The 21,237-nt window shown below is 40.9% G+C and overlaps 1 protein-coding gene across 5 annotated transcripts in view; it reads left to right on the forward strand.

Moving 5' to 3' along the window:
• Window positions 1-6,928: 6,928 nt before the first annotated feature.
• Window positions 6,929-21,237, forward strand: part of TMPRSS7 (transmembrane serine protease 7) — a 39,461-nt gene continuing 25,152 nt past the window's right edge. For 2 of the 5 annotated variants that reach the window (XM_068908656.1, XM_068908693.1), the window contains exons 1-5: window positions 6,929-7,657; window positions 9,071-9,197; window positions 14,120-14,274; window positions 18,750-18,951; window positions 19,802-19,932. In XM_068908656.1, the coding sequence (XP_068764757.1) occupies window positions 14,224-14,274; window positions 18,750-18,951; window positions 19,802-19,932 (384 nt within the window). In that variant the 5' untranslated portion in view covers window positions 6,929-7,657; window positions 9,071-9,197; window positions 14,120-14,223. Of the gene's footprint in view, window positions 7,658-8,389; window positions 8,508-9,070; window positions 9,198-14,119; window positions 14,275-18,749; window positions 18,952-19,801; window positions 19,933-21,237 lie in introns of those variants that run through there. The other 3 variants (XM_068908663.1, XM_068908672.1, XM_068908683.1) reach the window with 3 other exon arrangements.

Here is a 21,237-nt window from a genome sequence, read left to right on the forward strand (position 1 = left end):
CCAGAAATGACAAGTTTTATGGGCACAAAGACAGCAGAAGCAACTATTGGGAAAACATGCACAAGCAACCACCTCTCTCCCCCTCCTCCTCCAACAACTACGTTTGCCTATTTAAATTTCCCTGAGATTATTCCTCCCACCCAATTCTTCAGAATAAAAGCACCTCAGCTCTGTGACTAAGCTTGAGCGATAGAAGCCCATGAGGTAAGGTTAAGAAAAAGACAAGATTCTAACTATAACAGCAGGGGGAAAATCACAGCCTTGGGAGGAAAGTAATTTTTCTGCTCTCATCTTCCAGTGTTCATGTGACAGCACAGTGCATGAAGCCGTGACATTCAAGTAAAGATATAATGTCGTTTCTCAGAAGCAGAAATAAATTTGTCTGTAGTCCTATTGGATTTATAAAACATATTAGAGAGGTGACCTTTCTCCCTAATGAAATTTCTATTAAATAGCTCACTTTGGTAGAAACGTTACTCTGTTATTCTGCAGGAGTGAATCCTATGCTCTGATGAGTCACTGCTCTTCAGACCTCCTGGCAGGCTTACATCTACGCTCATTGGTGCTCAGAAAGGCAGGAGCAGGTCCCTGCTCTGCTCTGAAGAGCTGCGGGGCCAGGCTTGCCTGGCGAGGGGAGAGGCAGCGTTGGAGGGAGGGAGCAGGCGCTGCCGGGTGCGCAGCTTTTGTGGGCTAAAGCAGCACTGTCTGTCTGAGACAGATCGACAAGTGCTTGGCCTGGCAAAATCAAATTTTAGAAAAGGGTTTCCGTTTGTCATCTTGTCAATAAAGATGTGAGGTGGAAGAAAGCTTCTGTGTTTGTACAATCAGCTAAATGTACCGTTTCTCTCTTTTCTTGCTAACGCCTTGAAAAAGAGAAGTTAAAAATGCACAAGGATTACTTTCAGAAGCAGATTTTCAATCAGTGTCCTTACAAGTCAACATTTCATACGAAGTTTCTTTGCATTTAGCTCCCACACATAATGTATACAGAAGGGTAGTTCTGCCGCTTCCAGTTCCTTCCTACTTGCAACCCAGTAGACGTTGTTCTGACCAGATTCTTGAAGACTCTTGAGTGCCCCCCCCACCCCGCGCAAGTGCCTTAACCCCCAGAGCCTTCGAGCCCCTGACCATCTCTGTGGGCTCGACCACTGGTAAAAGGGGGACAAAAGTACTCGTCTCTGTCTCCTGAAAACTGTGACATAAATACAGGGCTGGCTTTAAAGTGCAACATGGGTCCTCTAAGTGAGTAGAAAAGCTTTTGATGAAAGGAGGAAAATCAATGCTTTAGGTATCGGTTTGGAAGGCTTAGGTGGGATATCAAGGGAATTTGCGTAAATACAAGGAGTGATCACCGTCTCCTGATATCCTCTGAAGAGGCCTTTGGCCCTCATCTTCCATGACACTTCAGATAAAAGCCCGCTCTGAAATGAACAACATTGTGCCATAGCTGTGCTGGTGGTATCAAATCAAGGCAGAATCACTCAGGTTCCCCCTGCATTGCAGGGGAATTTGGGAGGATCAGGTACAGCTACGTCCCCAGATGAACAGGGGAAGGCTTTGCTGCTGAAAAGACGGAGTTTGAGCTACAGTTGATTTAGGGCTTGCCTTGCCTTAAGAAGGATAAGGCGAGGTAGATAACATTTATGTTAATGTGCATAACCTGAAGTGTACTTTGCTTCTCTGTTGTGGAAGCTTTTACTCTGAGACAGAGTCCCTAGAGTGGCTCAGCACTGGCAGGAGATGCTGGGAGAGTAGTAACGCAGCTATTAACACTTCCTGGTTTCTTGGCTGTTGTCAAGCTTATTTTATTGCTGGATGTTGATGGAGTAGTTGTTAATTAGGAGCAGCGTGGCTGCTGCTGAAAGTGAGCTGTGTAGGAGTGAGAAGATATGAAGCCACCTGTCTTCTGAGTGTGCCTGGTCCTTGCAGGAACTGGTGGGAGGCAGAGGACAGCCGGCTTGCTCGGGAAAGGCTTGCGGCTAAGATGTACTGACTGCCGCCATGAAGGTTAATGTAGTGGTTTTTCAGGAATGGATTTGCAATTCTGAACTGCCAGGAATTATGTTTCAGGCTCCTTTGCAGTCAATTTAGTTTTTTAATGTTGGTATCTAAGAGCTTTACTTTTCCTTAGGATTTCTGGATCTAAGTAAAAAGTATTTCTGCTTAGCGGTTAAAGGAGATCCACTGAAATCACAGTGTGTACTTTGAAAGAGAGCTACTTAGCCCTGAAGGTCTTGTTTAAAAACAAGAGTTATTTTCTTTTCTGGCTGTGAAATGTTTAATTATGTGAATTTTCCCCACAGAAGTGTTACCATAGCGTGAGCTGTTTTGTGAGGTGCCAAACACAATGAATGGAACATACGTGACTTTTTTGTGTGTCAGTAAGTCAGCTTATTACCGTATCTTTTCTGTGAATGAAGAGAAGTGTTAGGTGACTGTTGTGGTAGGTTTCTGTGTTATCTGGATGTGAAGCCCCTGCTAGCAGCTGATTTGAAGTAAGCAGAAAAAACAGTAGTGCATTTGTAGTAATCAACTGTTTTCTTTTTTTCTATTGCTCTTCTTTTTTTAGCTTGGTGTAGGATGAGGTTCCGATACAAAATTAATGCTTACAGCCAGATTCAGTAGTCCCTGTATTCTGTAAAAATGAGTTGATGAATGACTAATATGGAAAACTGAAGGTGTGCAGAGCATGGCTTGATTAAAAATGTAACTGTTTTGTATTGTTTGCCGTTTAAATGGGACTTCTGAAGTAAAAGGCAACCCACGGTACTGCAGTGTCACTGAAGCAGACTGCATACGTGAAGTTCACTTTGGCAAAGTATGTTTTGTGTTTTCAAATGTCTGTCTCTGTGTCACATGACGAGTCAGCCCCTTAAGAACTACCTTCTGCAGTTGCTCTGTGAATTGCACTCGCACTGGAGACAAGTGCATCCAGGCAAACTGGGTTATTATATAGAGATAAAAAGGCCCAGGTGTTGCGGAAACAGTTTGACCCTAGGTTTCCGAGGAGCAGAGTCTCATACATATATAACAGCAAAATTAATTATTTAATTAAATGGTAGTACGACAGAGTAACAGCTCGAGCTCGGTGCCTCCAGGGAGGAACCCAGAACAAAAGAGTTCTTAAGTAATCATAATTTTTACGGTTGCATCTTCCCATCTGCCAGCAACAGTCTCTTCCAACTTTCTTTACTGAGTCGGTGGTCTCTTTCTCTCCGATTGGTTCATGTCTACATCCCGGGATGGTTGTTAGATGGTTGCTATGTTCCTGCTCCACAGTACCTTATGTTATCCGAAGGTCAGCTGTTATCTCTATTCGTTCTGGTCACTCCGCTCTATATCCTTGGGGGTTGCTTCTAGCTGATTTTGCAGTTGTGCTGTCAGCAATGTTCTTCAGGTTACAGTTCAGCCCCGTGGCCTGCCAGCTTCACCTACTTTAGGCACTTACACTAAGCAAGAGTCACTTAGGCTAGGCTGAAGCTAAGTCGGCTACAATTTCCTTCCCTAACACAGGAAGCACTTAACTGAAGGAGTGATGATGCTCATGCCCTTCAACTAAGTTTAAAAGCTGTCTCTTATGAGAGCTGGAGGTATGGAGGAAGGAGACTTTGGTTCTGAACATCGTCTGCTTTCTACAAGAGGATGTGTGCTAGCAATAATGAAATGAATCACAAACCTTAGGGATCAGCTAGAAGAAATCTTCAGTTTTGAAAGTAGTAAATTTCAGAAAATATTAATTACATTATAGTAGTTCTGAAATAAAAAGCATGATTTAGTCTTTTATTTATGGTAAAATCTTCTTAAAATGATATTGTGATAGTTATCTGTGCTCTAGGCATAACATGTATGATTAAGGCCCATTGAAAACAGCTAGCATACTTTAAATTGCAACATGTTTCCTTGCAGTGCTATTTTTAGAGTAAGAGAATCTGGAAGTGGAGGACGGAAACAGCTGGATTTCTTTGTTCACTTGCAATGTCAGGGCGAGATGAGAGGCCCAAACTAAACCCTGTGTGGACAGCAGGGTCTGCAAGGAACTGAACTGCAGTGCTCATGACTGGCAGTGGTTGGATGACACAAGCAGTGCCCTATAGCGGGCAGAGAAACAAATGCATTTTTTTAATTCCTAGGTTTTTTGTTTGAGATTTAAAAAGGGCAAAGGGGTGTCATCTAACAGAGAAGAAGAAAATAAAAGTGAACATATCATACCTGCTCCTTTAGCTGCTAAAATAGCATTTGGTTCATCTTGTTAATCTAGTCCATCATGTTTTATCTTTACCTGTTGTATAGACGTTGTGGGGTTTTATGTTAAAATGCAAACTAGGAAGCAAATGAATTAGAAGCGCAAACGATGGAAAGTTGTCTTTCCAGCGAGCAGGCTTGAAATAGCCTGTGAAATACAGGGACAGATGTGGCAGGAAAAGATGTATTTATTAAAACAAACAAGCAAACAAAAACAAAAAGACCCCTCCCCAAATCTAGAGGGGAGGGGTTCCTCAGGAGGAGAATCAGATGCTCTATTAGAAAAGGGATAATCTCCCTCCTTCATAAGGAGAAGGAAGGGAATGACTTCTACAGATGGAAGTATAAAAGGATAAGACTTCATGTCATTAATACCACTCTTCCTTCGTGACCTCTGATGAGAGGATCTTGAGTTTTAGCTGCTCCTTGGTCAATAAATGTATGTTTTTGGTTAATATTGCTAATTTAAACCTATATTTAGCCCTTGGAGGTGAAAGTCCTGTCTTTTTGGCTGGGAATGAGGGAAGGCAGACCTTTATGAGCATTAGTAGGAAGCTGTGCATAGCAGAGACCGGTAATGTAGATTACTTAAAGAGAGCTGATGTATGTTTGTTTACTTGGGTGTCTAAAAATAAGCTTGAATGCACAGCAGAGCAAGTGTCCTCTTCCCAGACCCTCACCTCTGCACAGGCAAAGCTGCGTCACTGCGATAAGCTGTTTCTGTGCCTGATGGGAGCTACTAATCTGAAGAAACGACGGACAGTGTTCCTGTTTAAGTCTTTCTATTTTGAGATTTACCCATGGACAAGGGTCCATCAATCAAAATGAAACCAGGACCTCCAAAAGGACAGGAAATCTTTCCGAAACTGCATTTTGCTCTTTGGAATGAAGAAAATTAACTCCAAAAATAGCTCTCTACAGAGCATTACTTAGGAGCTGGGGTGCTTTTAACTACGTTGTGTCCTTCGAGACAATGCTGCTTGCTTAATGTTGCTCAGAATGAATCACGCTTCCTCCCTTGAGACTTAATGTGGTGTTTGGGAGTCCTTTAAAAGCCTCAGGAGGAGGACTGCACAGCAAATGCAGTCTATCATGAAGAATGGCTGAAAAAATCTAATTTCTGTAACCAATTTAAAGCATAGGAATCATAGTTATACCTATAGAGTTCCCCTAACCCAAGTAGCAGAAGGAAATCAGAATGTAAACAATCTATTCTTAAAAATATGACTGGCTTTTGTGGCTGTGGAGAAAAGTCTGAGAAGTGATTAGCATGAAATAAGTTTGGGAATTTGGTCCCTTGGGTTTTGGTCCACTGAATAGGAGATCAGCAGTATAATCAGTTCAGCATAAGCAGGAGAATGTGGTGCAGCCCTTACAGCTGCCTCCCACTAGTGGTTCTGGAGAAGAAACACTGACAGCCCTGCCTGTTGCTTGCAAGACTGAGGGTCAAGGCTTCGTGAGGCTGCACCAGATGCTAAGCTGTGCAATGAGGGGTCCAGACTGTCCATGTAAAATGTGTAGTGTGTTTTGTCTTGTTTGGATTGCTATGTGGCCATGACAGTGAAAACAGTGAGTAAAAGGAGGATAGTTCTGCCATGATCTCAGATGATCTGAAGCTGGCTCTCACCTCCTTTTGACTTGGGTGAAGAATCCAACTTGCTTATTAAAAGAAATCCTTTACAAGTCTGAGCAGGCAAAAGGTAGGAAGATGCCTGGCTGACATGGGTATCGGGAGCTTCCTGTGTCTGAAGGTGAAGGTCAGAGAAGCTTACTTCCAATCTGTTACAAGGCAGGAAGAACATAGTTTTGGTGGTAACACTGAATACAAAGGGTGTAGTATCAGGATCTTAGCCTGTGCTTTCCAGATAACAGAGGACACTGGAAATTTTGCTGGAGTAGCCTAGTGTAGCTTATGCAACCTTTACTAGGCGCCGTATCCATCCAGGTATGTGATCAACACTTGTTTGCTGTGTTAATCTCTTGATCTTCAAGTACTGATTCCTAGATAACAGGATTTCAGATGTTCCCAGTTTGGCACATGTTTGACCAAACTCATTTCCCTAATGATCTTGATTAGTTTCTTTTTACCTTGTATGATGCATCAGTCCTAACATTGAAGGTATTGAACCTGCTGAGATCAGGCTGCTCACCTGAAAAACTACCTGAAAAAAAAAACTAAAAAGCATTTTTCACAAGCAAGAGTAAGTCCTGCTTGTGAAAAATGTAACATTTAAATCCCAGCTATGAGTTTTGTTCATAAAACTGGCTCAAGCAGTTTTGCTAAGAGATGTGGATTGAAAGAGCTGGATAACATGACAGTGCTGGAGCAAAGTCCACAAATACTTTGAGGTTAGGCTATATGGAGACCTAAGGGCTGGAAAGGATACTTCTCCCTGCTGAATTTTCACACAGCAGGCACAGAAGGTAATAAAACCTTGAGCTGTTACTTAAACTATGGTAGTATTTTTAGGCAGGGCCTTGTGAGATCATCTCAAGTGGAGCTAAGGGGGCTTCCCATTAACAGTTTCTGGTATGGGCTCTGCCTTTTTGCCATGCAGCAGTGAATGTGTAAGTGCACTCCCATATGCAGATCATGCATGTGGGCACCAAGCACTTTGATGCAAAGGCTTTGAAGCTCTGCTGTGCAACATGCAAACAGCAGCCTCTGTAATGGAGCACACAGAGGCAGATAGGGGAGAAACAAATGTAGGTTGCATACATCACAGTAACTACTTTTGTATTTAGATTTGCTTTTTTATTTCTATTAGTCCAGATCCTCTTGTATTCTGCCTTTTACTGCACTGCTCTCAACCCAAGGGCACAAGCTGGTGAGGTTTAAGAATCCCTGCTGAAGAGTACTGCCCCTGCAGCTGAGATACAGCGTTACCTGCAAGTACTCAGAGATGTTGGGGGGGGATCTGATCAATATGTATATTGATCAGAGTCTGATGGAGCCAGACTCTTTTCAGTGGTGCCCAGCGATAGGATGGGCGGCAATGGGCACAGACTGAAACACAGGAAGTTAGGTCTGAACATGAGGAAAAACTTCTTTCCTGTGAGGGTGACCGAGCACTGAAACAGGTTGCCCAGAGAGGTAAGGACCTGTCCAGGTGGTAGAATCTTCCTTCCTGGAGATATTCAAAAGCGGTCTGAACAGGGTCCTGGGCATTGTGCTCTAGGTGATCCTGCTTGATCAGGAGGGTTGAACTAGATGATTTCTAGAGGTCCCTTCCAAACTCAACCATTCTGTGATGTTAAGATCACAGGGGATTGTGATGATCCAGTTATCACATCAGAGGCACCTCTGAAAAACATTTGAACGAGGGCCCATGCAATTCAGTGAACAGGAATTCTTGCAATTCATCATCAGTTGTATTCATGGTTAACAACTACCACCAGTGGATCATCTTAACTGGTAAGTGTGTGGTTTTTATTTTTTAAGACCTTATTTTCTATGTAAGTTATCTAGTTGCACTATCAGCCTCTGACATCAGGGGCTGCCTGTTTGTTTGTTTTTTGAGTGAAAAGCTTGCTAGTATCAGAGCTCTGTAATTCAAACACTAACAACTTTTTTACCTTTTTCTTGTCAACTTAACTAGACTAACCCCTTGGTGTTCTTCACTGTTAAGTATGCTTTTTTGATCCTTGAATTAACTTCTGTATGTCTTTTGGGAACTCTCTTGCTTATCAAACTTCTTGGTGGACAAGAGCAGCAGTGTCTGTGGCCCCCTGCGTGGCTTCTAGGGGTTGGTATGTGTAGCTGCCCCCTTATCCCTGAATGAGGAAAACAAAGCTTCAAATTCACCAAACTAAATGAAATAGCTTCTTGAAAGCTTGGAAGCACAAATAAGGTAATTGTTTCATGTACTTGCTTTAAAAATAAAACAAGAAGATAAAAGTCTGTTCTATCCTTTAATAGTTAAGACTATATGTGTTTGCTGTAGTCTGTTACTGCCTGGATGGTAACATTACGGGACACTGAGATCTAAGGCAGCGGGGACAAAAGGTGGTTCTGCACAGCAAATAATCTCATCAAGACAGTCTGCACTGAGTTTAAAGCTCCCAGGGCTCTTCCTCTAGTTTAGCCTTTTATGACGCCACCATGCAGGTGCCCTGAAAGCCCTGCCAAAACCTTTTAGGTGGAAATGATGAAGTCAGAAAAAGCTCCAATTTTTTCAGGCTTTTTCATTCTGTCCTTCTGTTTAGAAAATAATCAGAGAAGTAGAAGTGAGATCAACAGTCAAGACTGAAGGCAAGGAGCATGGGTAGGTTTTTGAAAGACAGAAGTAGATAAGAGTTAAGCTTCTAGTCCTTGTTTGTTTGCTTGTTTCTCCAGGGCATCAAAGGTATTTCCTGATTAATTACAAGGAAAATGCAACTATGAAAAGGCATGACAGGTAGATGAGGCTGACGTTTTATAGGGAAACCTCCTCTTTAACTGTGGCAAATGCCAGGCCTAGGCTGGCGTGACGATTGTGGTGGCCTTGGCATAGTGTTCAGTGGGGAGATGCTGCAGTTCTGAGCACACAACCACTACGTTTTCAGTTCACTTGTATTAAACAGCAGCTTCTTTTCAACTAGGCATCTGTTATGGCAACTGCCTACTCTGAAAATATGGAAAGAGTGGTGTCTGCTGTTTACCTTCCACATGGCAAATAAGGATTATTATTATCAATAAGGATGATGATGATGAAGGAGAATGGGGTATCTGTTAATCTTAACAGCTTCTTTGGGTCTTAGTCTCACAGGCCAGTGCTTTTGGACACTACTTATATATTGAAGCCTTAAGCAACTTGAATAATTATTTGTCTTTGTTCACTTTCAATAGGTGATGGATGAAGGCATGGATTAAGAAGTGATTTGCAAGGAAGAACACATAGGCATTCACCAGTGAGTGAGATGTGCTTTGTGTGTGTCAAACCCCACTCAAGAATGACCTACCCAAATTCACACAAGTGAGCACTCTGATAGATGGGAGTTTGCATAGCAGCAGTTCTCATCACCTCAAAAGCTACAAATGTGTTTGCTTTAGTGAAATGCTGCCATGACTTGACTTCTGTGTGGGGGGTACTATCGCTATCTTTAGCTTCAAGGCTAGCTGTTTTTTTGGCTCAACGTTGTAGGTTTGTGTGTGTGTGTGTGTGGTTTTTTTTTTTTTAACACCAGGTTTCCTAGCATGGTAATTCTCCTACCAAGCCGTACTTGTTCTAGTATGGATGATTCACGTACACTGTGCCAGTACCACTTGCCTTGCTCCCTGCTGTACACAGCTGTCCAATTCCATATGAATAAGAGAGAAATCGAGAGTAAAATTAAGCTGGTGGCCCCAATAAAGGACAAGTGGTGCAAAGCCATTAACTGATGGAATAGCTGGGCTTGTCTGTCCTTAAAATGCCACAGACTGATAAATGGATGTTGTGCCAAAAGATGTGCTCACTTAGCCTTTTTGCTTTAATTTAAATTGATGGGATACAAATAACTAAGCGATGTTCTCAGTCTGCACAGGCTAGGCAAAACAGCTCTATTAGTGCTCAGAGAAGCTGCTATGCAAGGCAGTCAGCTGCTTCATTTCAGATGGTATGGTCTGTCAACAGCAGTTATGTCTCATATCTGGATCTTTGAAGAGAGTTCAATAGCCTTTAATTTCTCAGATGATTTTGTCTGTTGGAAACTATTTTGTTACATGAAAGGCCTCTAGTGCATAGGCAAGCATTGTCAGGGACGACAAATTAAGAGCTCAAGGAGAAGAAACGTAAGCATGAGCACTGATTTGATGCTGCAGTTCTAGATGACAAAGATTTTTGAAAGCAAGCAGCATGGTATTTATTCAGTGAAGGAGGAGAAAGAGGTTTGAAGTTGAAACTAAAACAAAAGCCAAAAGTAGATTACTAATAATTTACTATGGCAGCTAATCAATTGCCACCCACTTCCATACTTCAGTAAAAGCATCATCTCAATTCACGCACAATTTCAACTTTCAGAATGTTAAAGAAATGGCTGTTCTGTGTCCGGTCTGTGTCCAGTGATGTAAGAGATGTATCCCAAATGTTAATGACTAACCTGTGTCTATGCAGATCTTTGCAGACTATTAATACCATATCAGTTATTCCTGGTGCATGTTTATCAATTCCCATTTCACAGATGGAGGAGTTGGTGTCACAGGATCAATAGGTATTTGATCCTCACTGGGTTCAAACTGAAGCTGAATTACAAATACACCTGGGTCATTAAAAAGGACAGCCAAAACATTTTCTTCCTGAGTTGGAAGTAATCTTGATTATGATTTGAAGAAATTATTCAAAGAACAAAATGTGCAATTGTACAGTGTTAGTTTTTTGTGTCATCTCTGATGGAAATTGACTGTCTGATGCAGCTCTGTGAATGTCTTTTCAAATGTCGTGACAAGTCCTCTTTTAAACCCTTGTTTAGTCTTTAGAGTTGTATCAAGACCTGTATTTTTACAGAGAATTCCATTTGAGTTTCGATTGAGAAACACATAGAAACAAAAGAAAAATAGCTACAAACAGTATGCAAGAGAATTCTTATATTTAACAAAGATAGGTTTTACTGGAATTGACCTTTTTGTGTATAGACTCTTTTTCCTTCCATGCCTTTGTGCAGCTTGTTGGACATTGCTGCTTAGCGAAGGGGGATCCTGAAATACAAGTGAAGTCTTTCACTTTTGATGTTCAGCTTGGAAAAAAATAACGTGCTGAGGTTTGTAGTTCTCTAAAGCACCGTAATACGTGAGTGGGCTGATGCTAACAAGTTCTTTCTGGGCTCCTGTTAATTAAAGAAGCAAGGACGCCTGTACTTCTGAACAGATTATAAAGGCAGCTTTGGTCAGCAGGAAAAGGAAGATTTCTATCAGAGAAGATTTTGAGGATGACAAGTTTGTTTAAGAAGATTGCCTGTTTTCTATCTGTAGCCTATGGTGAAAGAGTGATTCACCTCCTATATATCAAGTGCTTCTCTTTCTCCATTGACTGTAGACTGAGTTTAGAAAATGAGTTTGGATTTGCATGCCTAAATTCTAGACGGTTTGAGATAGGTAAGATGAAACCTACCCGTTCTAGCAGAGCACTAGGCTTGCACAGTGCAAGACAAGCTTTTTATCCTAGGGAGGTGAACTGCTGGTATCCCAGCTTCCCCCATGAAATCCCTGTAATACACCTCAGCTGTGGCTTGAGGCGGTCATGCAGATCTGCTGCTGAGCGCTGCTGCAGCCCTTTCCTTAGTCAGGGACTGAGTGGGCTGGAGGTCACAGATCAGACTAAGGAGCTGCCCCTAGTTGTGTGAGGTCTTGGGGAGGGGAAGCCAGAAAGCCAGGCTGCCAAACAAATGTGTGTGAGGAAGCCACGGACCTGAGAGAGAACAATGCAAGTAAAACAACATTCTCAGCAAACTGAGAAGTTGGTGTTTTGTGACAGTGGATTTTGGAGTAGTAGAAAAGCACTGCGGGTAGAATCAGTCTGGAAACCGTGATAAGGGCAAAAGAATAAAATACTTCTGAAACTAATCAATTCATTATGTTGAGTGCATATATTTATGTGGAACTAAGTCAGAATGAGATAACAGAAGTGTTCTGATATGTTACGTGCAGGATACAAAATGAAGCTGCTTAATGGGCGGCGTACAAAGTAATGCCTCAAAGCCAAAGGCCCTTTCAGGGGGATCCGCAAAGCTCAGAAACAGAATAATTGGTTCATATTAACCTTTCAAGCTGACGATCACTGGTATCTATCAGGTGAAACTGAAAATTAGCCTATGGTTTGAGTTAGGACTTTTTTTTTAGCCTTCAGACTTCCTTATACAGAAAATGTGCAATTAATGAGATAGAAGAAAATACATATATAAATCCCTGTATATTAATAAAAGGAAGCAGCAAAGCTCATTTTCATAAGATAATTTTACTTCTAATGTGTTTTATCTATTATTTCTGTTTACCAGTTTCTTTATTATTAACTTCACTTGGAAAGAGAATACACTTGTCTTGAATAACCCCAAAATTTTTTTCTTTTTTTTAAAGAAGATGGGAAAGTAAGCACCTCAAAATACTACAAAATTCAATTAGACATGCTTTAGGATGAATTCCAACTTCTGCTTCACCTATTTATTTCATATGTACTTAAACTGACCCAGACACACATTAAGATAGAATGTGATACACACGTGATGTTATTTGTCTGAATTAAGGAACAGAAATAACTTCTACCTCAAACCGTCTGTGTAATCTAGAGAACATGGGATATAGTTTTATTACCAGGTATAAAACATGTTTAGCATTATAGCTTATGATTGACTTTTTGTTGCTACTTTAACAAACACCATGGTTATTTTTATCTTCTCGGGTAGAAATATATGAAGTAAAACTGCCTAAAAGAAATGAAATTTTGAGATATTTTTATTTCCCCAGAGCATAAAGGACTTGTTGAATAAACATACATAACTTAAAACATACTTTCCCTTTGTCAGTTTTGATGTACAATGCTCTTTATCTGTTGCATAAACTTTTGAAATACTGTTTGTATGGCAGTAATTGCCTGTGCTCAGTTTTGAGGAAGGCTTTTGGGAATTACATAAATACTTTGAGAGACCACAGTAGTCTTGGCAAAACTATTTAATAAATATAATATTTAAATATAATATTTAAATTTAATATTTAAAGCAAATCTCAGTAAGTGGGAGTTGGAAGCAATTATATGTAGTAATATGGAATAAGTTGATAGGTTTTCCTATGTTACCAAAGCATTGATAATGTCAAGAACTTAAGGTGTCACTCACTTTATATGGATAAAATGCATTACAGTTCTAGCAGAAATAACAACAGAGGACCAATAAATATTTGGCTTATGCCCTGAAGCACGAGATTGACACACAGACAAAAAAACTTCTTACTTTACAAGTACGTTACGTAACTGTAGGATTTCTTGCACTACTTCTGAAGTCATCTATTGCTGGTTATACCTACGGAGCATAGGCCTTACCTGAAGCTTGCCTGTCATGAGATCTGACTCTCTCTTCTGTCCTATACCTCTCCACTACAATGGTGCTAAGTTTTCTGATTCTTAGTCTAAGCTTAGTATCTCTGAAGATAAATTCAGAGAATGTATGTGTACATATATATGTATACACACACATTTTTTTTTAAATCAAAAAGCTAATATTTCTGCAGTCTGTTTCTTAACTTGACCTAATGAAGGCATTGAGATTGTTAATCAATTAAAAATAAAGACAACTCTATAGTTAGCATCCATTGGAGGAAGTACAGTTTTGCATCCACTATAAATATTTAATTACCAAAGAAGATAGGATGGGACTCTTATGACACAGGTGACTTTGTGTGTCTGATTACAAAAAGAAGCGTTTCTTGAGCTTCACTGTCTCAGTGTGAAGCCTATTCTATTTTAATAATATAAAACGTGTTGTGGAGCAGTTTACTTCCAGGTTACCATAAAATAACTCAATTATGATGTTCAGAAGGTACTTTACTTCTGGAAAAGAGTTGGAATCCTTTTTTTTTTGTTCGCAGTGGTTATCCATTATTTGCAGGACCGTTACCTAAGGTGCTTACATTAATTTTATTTTAGTTTTATAATTTTGCTCTCACATTTACTTTTTACTTGCTACTTTTCTTGTTTGTGGTGACTAATCTTAAGCTTTGCTGTTAATTGGATTTTTAGCTCTGTGATTTGGTGTGTTAACAAGTTGGAGTCTTCCAGCTTAAAAAGATAATGAAAAGCCTTTTTAAATGCAGTCTGACTTTCAAACCTGAAGTTACTGGATAGCATCCTTCTAATTCACAAATGAGTAATAGGGCAGATGAAATTACAATTGGAAACTCATCAAAGTAAATTGATGCCTCTTTCAATCCTAGACATTGCCTGTTAACTGCCTTTGAAAAGAAGTGGCGGTAGTGCCTAGAAAAAGGTGCAAGGCTCTTTCTTATCTGGGATAAACAATAAAACAAATTCTGCTAGAATGGATGAAAAAAATGATCGCCCAGCAGCCAAACCTGAAGATGAACTAACTGTAAGTAGTTGACTTAAACATTCTTGATTTCATATGCTTCTGGACACTATTAGATCAGTTATGATCTGCTAAGTCAAGTATTAAGCTTGACATCCCAGCTAGCTGTGTTATAACTTTATCAGTTTTATAATTAAACCTGGAACCGTCAATGTGTTTTTGTGCATCTTCAGATTGCCAGTAACATGTATTTATAGACAACTGAAATAATGGGAAGTCAGTGTGGCAATATGAATTTTTTTTTGGGGGTGTCATGACACTATGCTTTTCCAATAAGAAATCAGTTTCTAGGCAAGAAAGGCAACATTAAGTGAAGTGTTCTGTTTTGCTTTTTCCTGAGGAGATACAGAAGCAGGTTACTGCATAAAGATTAATATGACAAAAAGTGATTGAATAATTTAGTGTGTTTTGATACTCGAATTGCAAGCTGGAAACCAGTTCTTGAATACAGAAACTGAGCTGCAGCAAAAGAAAGCTGAATAAAGAATTGCCATTCTTATTGAGGAAACAATGTTGCCATTGTTTTCCTTGCTATGAAATGTTTATGGTAAACTCATTTAACTTAAGGATATGTTGAAAATCTAGAGCATAACAATCAGTATTGCTATGGATTGCTTGCATAAAAGAGAGGCTTGCCAAACAAGCCTTAATGCACGAACTGCTTTTTTTTTTTTTTTAATGAGGTCATGATTACAGTAGATGCAGTGAAGATGTTGATTGCTCTGAGCGTGTATGTACATTCCAGTAATGTCAATTCTGAGCAGCCTTTATTGATCTTGGACGGGGACTGCCTATGTCTAATTTTTAAGAATAATTGTCTGGTGAGGTCTACAGGAACAAACAGAAATGGCATGGACAAACTCAAATAGAAGCTATTCTTGTTGAAAGTGGCAAGTGTTCCCAGTGAATCCGTAAAGTGGCTCAAATCTCAAATGTTAGAACTGAGTATTCATTGAGCTGTCTCATGCTGTCCCAGTGAATACCTGAGAGTATCAAGGAACTTTACGTAATAGATCAGAGCTTTAAATAAGCAAATAGGTCATTTGATTTTCATTCTTATATAGAATCCTTAATAAAGCATTTAAAAAATATAGAAGACAATCTAATCCAGTTCACTTTTTGAGAACTTGAGAAACAATTGCTGTTAATTACTTTGGCACAGATATTAGTCTGGAGTCTTTCAGTTTAGTATCTTCACATTTGTTTGAGGAAGTGGTAAAGTGCTCTGTATTAACCCAGTCATTACTTTAGTAATAAACATTTTCTTCTTTTTTTTTTTTCCTCCCCTCCATCATCTTTGAACATCCTCAGCTCAGAAGTTAAACTCATTGTATTTGACTACTGGCCTGGTGAGGGATATTTGTGATGGCTGCAGATGCTCTAGCTGTGAAGCGTTATAAGGGCAGTTATATTAGAGAATCAGAGAAAACTTTCAGTTGGAGGGGACCTCTGAAGATGATCTACCATTCCTTTGTTCAAGGCAGGACTAACATCAAAGAGCAGATTGCTCACATCCTTGTTAGTGTACTGAGTTTCAAATATCTCCAGATAAGCAGGTTCCCTGACCTCTCTGGGCCCTTGTCCCACTGTTTGGACAGCCTCACGATGAAACAGTTCTTCCTTATGTCCGACTGGAATTTCCCCTGCTGCAACACATGGCTCTTGTGTCTCTTCACTGTGCATCACTGAGAAAAGTCCTGCTCTGTTTTCTCTATAACCTCCTTCAGGTAGTGAAAATCTATCATTAATTTACAATGCATACACTTACTTTGCCTTTTCTTCTCCAGTGAAACATCCTAGTGCCCTCAGCCTTTATCTACACATCATGTGCTCCAGCCCCTGGCCACCTAGGTGGCCCTCCCCTGGAATTACTCCAATTTATCAATATCTCTGTTGTACTGATGGACGCAAAACTGGGCATAGTACTTCAGATATGGTCCAGCTAGTGCTAGGTGAAAGCAAACAATCTCTTGTTGTAGATTAGACAGTCTTTTTGGAGACTGCTTTTGCCAATGACTAGTAGTTACGCTTGGCCTGGGAGTCAAGCTTCAAAGGTGCATGCTGTTTGCAGGTGCTGAGTTGCACTTGGCATCCCACATTGCTAATTCAGAGTGCTGTTCTTAACTGGATACTTCCTGATATTTGCAGTCTTTTTCCTCCTTCAACGAAATAGAGTCAGTAAGGATGAAAAATGAGTCTCGTGCTCACACTTTTTAGTCTACTGTGGGCCACACATTTCACTCTTGCATGTACCTTCCATGGGGCTCCGAGGAATGAAATGATGGCAAATAGCCTGGCAGCTTGTTGCAGCCTCTCTCTGTGCTGCTTACCCCTTGAAGCTCTGCAGACAATAACAAGGACCTAGTGAGCATAGGAAACACTCAGATCTGCCCAAGTCAAGGCCTGTGCTATCGCATATGCACGTGTTCTGGTTTGTTGATGAACTACTTCAGTGTATTTCTGTGTGGGCACTGAAAGGGATGGATGATGGGATGGGGTAAGTCCCTCAGCAGAATTAGACTATCTGCACCTTGAGTAAGCAGTTCACTATCAGTGGGCGTGGCCAGAGATTCTTGATTTGCACCACTAAGAGCTGAGGTACCTCTGAGCTAGGTCCTGGCCCCACAGTGGCAGAAAATTAGCTGTGAGAGGAGAGACAGCGACTCTGAAAATGCCCTTAAAATATATAAGGCTACTCCAAGGATGAAGATCAAAACCAGTAAAGAGTTTTTTCCCTTATCCTTATGGTGATGAAATTCAGTTTCATCTTTATATGAAATATTGAGCCAGTTCATTCTGTCCCTGTTTTGTGCTTCATTGGAGACGTTTTCCACTAAAGATCTGCTGCTGATGATGATTGCTAACAGGTGTTTTGTCAATACCTCCAGCCATGGAGACCCCGCTGCTTCCCCAGACAGCCTCTTGCAGAGCTTCCCTCTTGCTAGTATCGTGCAGTGTATTGCTGAATCTTCCTCGCAGAGGCAGCAAAATTATCATATTTAAATTATCATTGTGATATAAGAATGAAATTTAAGCTTGTCCATAGCTATAATTGTGCTGTAGCTAGGTAGCAGGGCTATGCCTGTATTCATACCCTGTGCACTTGATCGTTAATTCACTGGACTTCCCTTGAACTCCCCAGCTACCCTATGCATGGCTAATGCAATAAATTGACTTGAGAAAATGTGATTGAACTTCTAGCTGGCCTCACAACAAAGCATTTGACTAACTGTTACAGGAGCTCTCTACGTAAGAATTTCGTGAGTCCGGAAGATTCCCTTGGGCAGCTCTTGCAATGCCTATAGCAATTGATAGGCATTACCTGAATGCTTAAATGTGCTTGTTAACATCCTGAGTTCCTGCTGCAGGACTGGCCAAACTGTACATAGATATGATACTTGCAGGAAGTAAAAACTGTTCTTGCCGATGATGGTCACATAGGACAGTCTTTTGGACTTGGTTAAGATAGGAGGTATTTTGTATGTAGTGTTAGGTAATCTGGGCTTCTGCCAAGGGGCCAGATGATAACTAGGTGCTAACCCTGTCCAGGATCCCATCACAGCAAGAACTGTGCTGTGTCCTCCCATTTGCTGGGAAGCACTTCTCAAAAGGAGCTGGACACGTAGAAGGAAGTTGGCCATGCCTACTGCTCCTCCTCCTGAAAGGAGGCTGAGATATCTTTGGAGGGATGAATGGGGTGAGCCCATTTGTATTGGATTACGTTTTGGTCTGAGAAGAAAGTGGCTATTTTTGGGATGTCCATGACGTTTTGACCCTGGACTGGCAGGAAGCAAGAACAGTGTGCATATGCCTGCCCCTTGGTACCTAGCAGAGAAAGAAAAGGGCACAGTATTGGGAAAAAGTAACACATTACTCAAGTAGTTAATAACTCGCTTCCCACTTCAAATAAAGGGTGGCGTGAACAGATGAACATGTTTCTGCTCCTGCACTGAACTTGCATACCCATAGCAAGTATTTGGGGCGTGAGACTCCTTGCTAGGTTTCATTATCCAGCTGCTGGTGAAAAGCTGCCCTTCTGCAGTACTCGCCTCTGTATGCCTCTCAGCCACAGACAATGCAAGGTAATTCAAAGTTGCCCGCCCTTTTGACTAAAGAGGGCTGATAGCATTCATGCTAATGAGGGATGCATGAGGCTATCAGCACCCATTCAGATGGTTAACACTGGGTGGCAGTTGCATGGTAAGCCGTTGTCTTAGGGTACATGGTGTTCTTGTGTTCCTATGCAATAAACCTTAGGCAATAGGGATTGTCTCTGTGTTATGTCTGCTGTGTTTCTGGAAGAACAAGATCCTGCTTCCTGACTGGAGTTTTACACAACTATTACTAATGTAGCAGTGGTTTGTGTGGTAACAAACGAATGTGTGTGGGGATTTGCTCTAGTTGTTGGTCAGCCAGTTGCTGTTTGAAACTGCTTTCTGTATGTTCCATACTGCTTGATGTCTTTCACCCTATTATAGGTATCCAACATCTCAGTCCAAATGGTAACTGCAGAAGATAGATTGGCAAAGAGGATTCTGGCAAGGAAAAAACATGGCAAATTGAAATTGAACAAAGAAGAGAAGCCAATATGGAATTTTCAAAGCAACAAAATCATTCTTTTTACCCTTGTTCTATTCATTTTAGGCATTATAACCTGGACTTTACTGTGGCTCTTCATTGGTGAGTTACTGAAAGCTCAAGCCAATCACTATCCCCAACGGCGCTCTTGGTTATTTTTAGGATCTCATTTGTCCAGAAGGCTTTTTCTAAAATAACCTTGCATCTTATTTAAATGAGAGAGACCTGGAGGACTTTTGATTGTCTTTGTTAGGGCTTGTGCCAGAAGGTTGGATGAACAAGTAATTACAAAAGAGCGCACAGCCACCCACTGTAGGAAGTGTGTTTCTTTTTTTTAAATGGGTTATACCAAGCATTCTTTACATGTGCTAGCTAATCGTGCAGGCTTGATAGCTCCCGTGAACTTGATTCCTCAAGAATTCTGATTCCCACTGTGTTTCTTGGCTACCTAAAGGCCAAGCAAGCCCTTTGCCTCTCATATGTAATAGATACAAAGAAGCTAAAAGGTTTCAGGGAGCGAAACGTAGAAGGCAAAAGTGTTTTTCCAAGATCTATAAAAACACTGTATGGGGTTATCACCCCTGTGGATTGTTTCCTTCCCACTTCATGTGCCTAAGTGGGCAGGAAAAAACTATGTTCTCCTCTTCAGACCCCTGAGGCTAATAAGATTCCTTAGGGAGATTCCAGGATCTGGATATTGATACTCTCTTCATTTTTCCACTTCATTTGTACACTGGTATCTTTCCTTGTGTGTGGAGTTGCGGGTGCTCAATTAGTCTTCATAGTGTGATGCTTGTCTAGAACAGTTTGGCTGTGAAACTATAGTGCTCTTTTGGTAGAGTCCTCTCCACTGTAAGGCTGGATAGGTCAATTTGGTTTGGAATTTGATCAGTAAAAGCACTGTGTTGTTATTAAATAATTGGAGGCTAACTGTGGTTTTTGTTTCTTGCAGTTCAGGCACAAAACAAAGATGCCTTGTATTTTGTTGGATTGTTTCGTGTTGCCAACATTGAATTTCTTCCAGAATACAGGCAGAAGGAGTCGAAAGAATTTCTCTCTGTGGCACAGAATGTGCAGCAAGTGGTAAGACGCGTGGGCTGCCCAGCTAGCAAAATGTTCAGACTTGTTAACAGGAGGTGCTGCTTTCCAGTGGTGTTGAGGAGAAGCCTTGGGTGTGTTGTGGAGTCTGATGTTTTTGTTTCTCTAGCAGACTGTGTACAAAGGGTGGATACCTGGAGGCAGGAAGGCACTACCTGCTTTTAGCTTGTTAATTAGAAATTAAATGTGAGAAAGGTCTGTTTGATATGTTAAAAAATTATTCAACCCCTCCACCCAACTCAGGGTCTGTGAATAGAACCCTACAAAAGCTCTTCAAGACTTAATTGCCACTCTTGAGACTTGAAGCTGATGAAATTTCTTGCATTCAAACTGGTATCTGCTGCCAGGCTTCTGCCGTACAGCATCTATAATTACTCTACAGTTCTTGAACACATTTACATTTATATTTGATGCCAGATAATCTAAAGGCCTTTATTCTTCCCAAACACTTTGTACCAGTCAGGCATAGCAGAAATGGTACTCTCTTGCAGGCTGTTAAGGTTGCTTTAAAGAGGGAAGAGAGGGGAGAGAATCTTGGTAAAAAAGGAATTTGATTTTTTAAAGGCATTTGGTGTGGGGAAGAAAAACCCTTAATGTCAGAAAACGCAGCACTGTCCACATAAGGGTTATAGCAATAGTGATGACATTGCCTAACAAAAAGGAATAGATCAGATGTAATCAAGAGATTTTCGAATAATTGCTAAGATTTTGTCATATTATACTTTGAATTCATGTTCATGTTTTCCAGCTCTATCTTTGATAAGAGGAATGAATTATATATATATATTTTTTTCCACTAAAAGACTTGACACACAAGATTTGAAAGCAGGCAGTTTGATTTTTCCTTGTCCCGCCTCCCATTTTGACCACTGCAGTGCTTTCAGGAAGGGATGCAGCAGTGCGTGAATAGTGTCCTTCTCCACCCCATAAAAGCATCCCAACTCCACTGTTTTGGTGGGGAGCTGCTCTAATCAGCTGTGATCTCTGTGCCTGTGTCTTGCTGTTGCCTCAGAGCATCTTGTGGTTCTGGCACGTAATGGAGAGAGTGAGAGAGAGAGAGAGAGAGATGACAGACAACAGATGTGAATTGCCAGCACTGCCAGTGTCACCACTTCCTATTCAAAAGTAACTCAGAAATGTTTTCCTGGCTGTAATCTTTGCCTAGACTCACCAACAGAGTTTGCATCGCTGAGACTGTGCTTCTTGGTGACTTGACTATTGGCCAAAATCACTAGTGTGTGTGTGTGTGTTCATTTTCCCACCCTTTTGTTCATGGCTTCTTGTTTGTAG

Source organism: Struthio camelus, chromosome 1, assembly GCF_040807025.1.
Source record: "Struthio camelus isolate bStrCam1 chromosome 1, bStrCam1.hap1, whole genome shotgun sequence".
NCBI classification, from domain to species: Eukaryota; Metazoa; Chordata; class Aves; order Struthioniformes; family Struthionidae; genus Struthio; species Struthio camelus.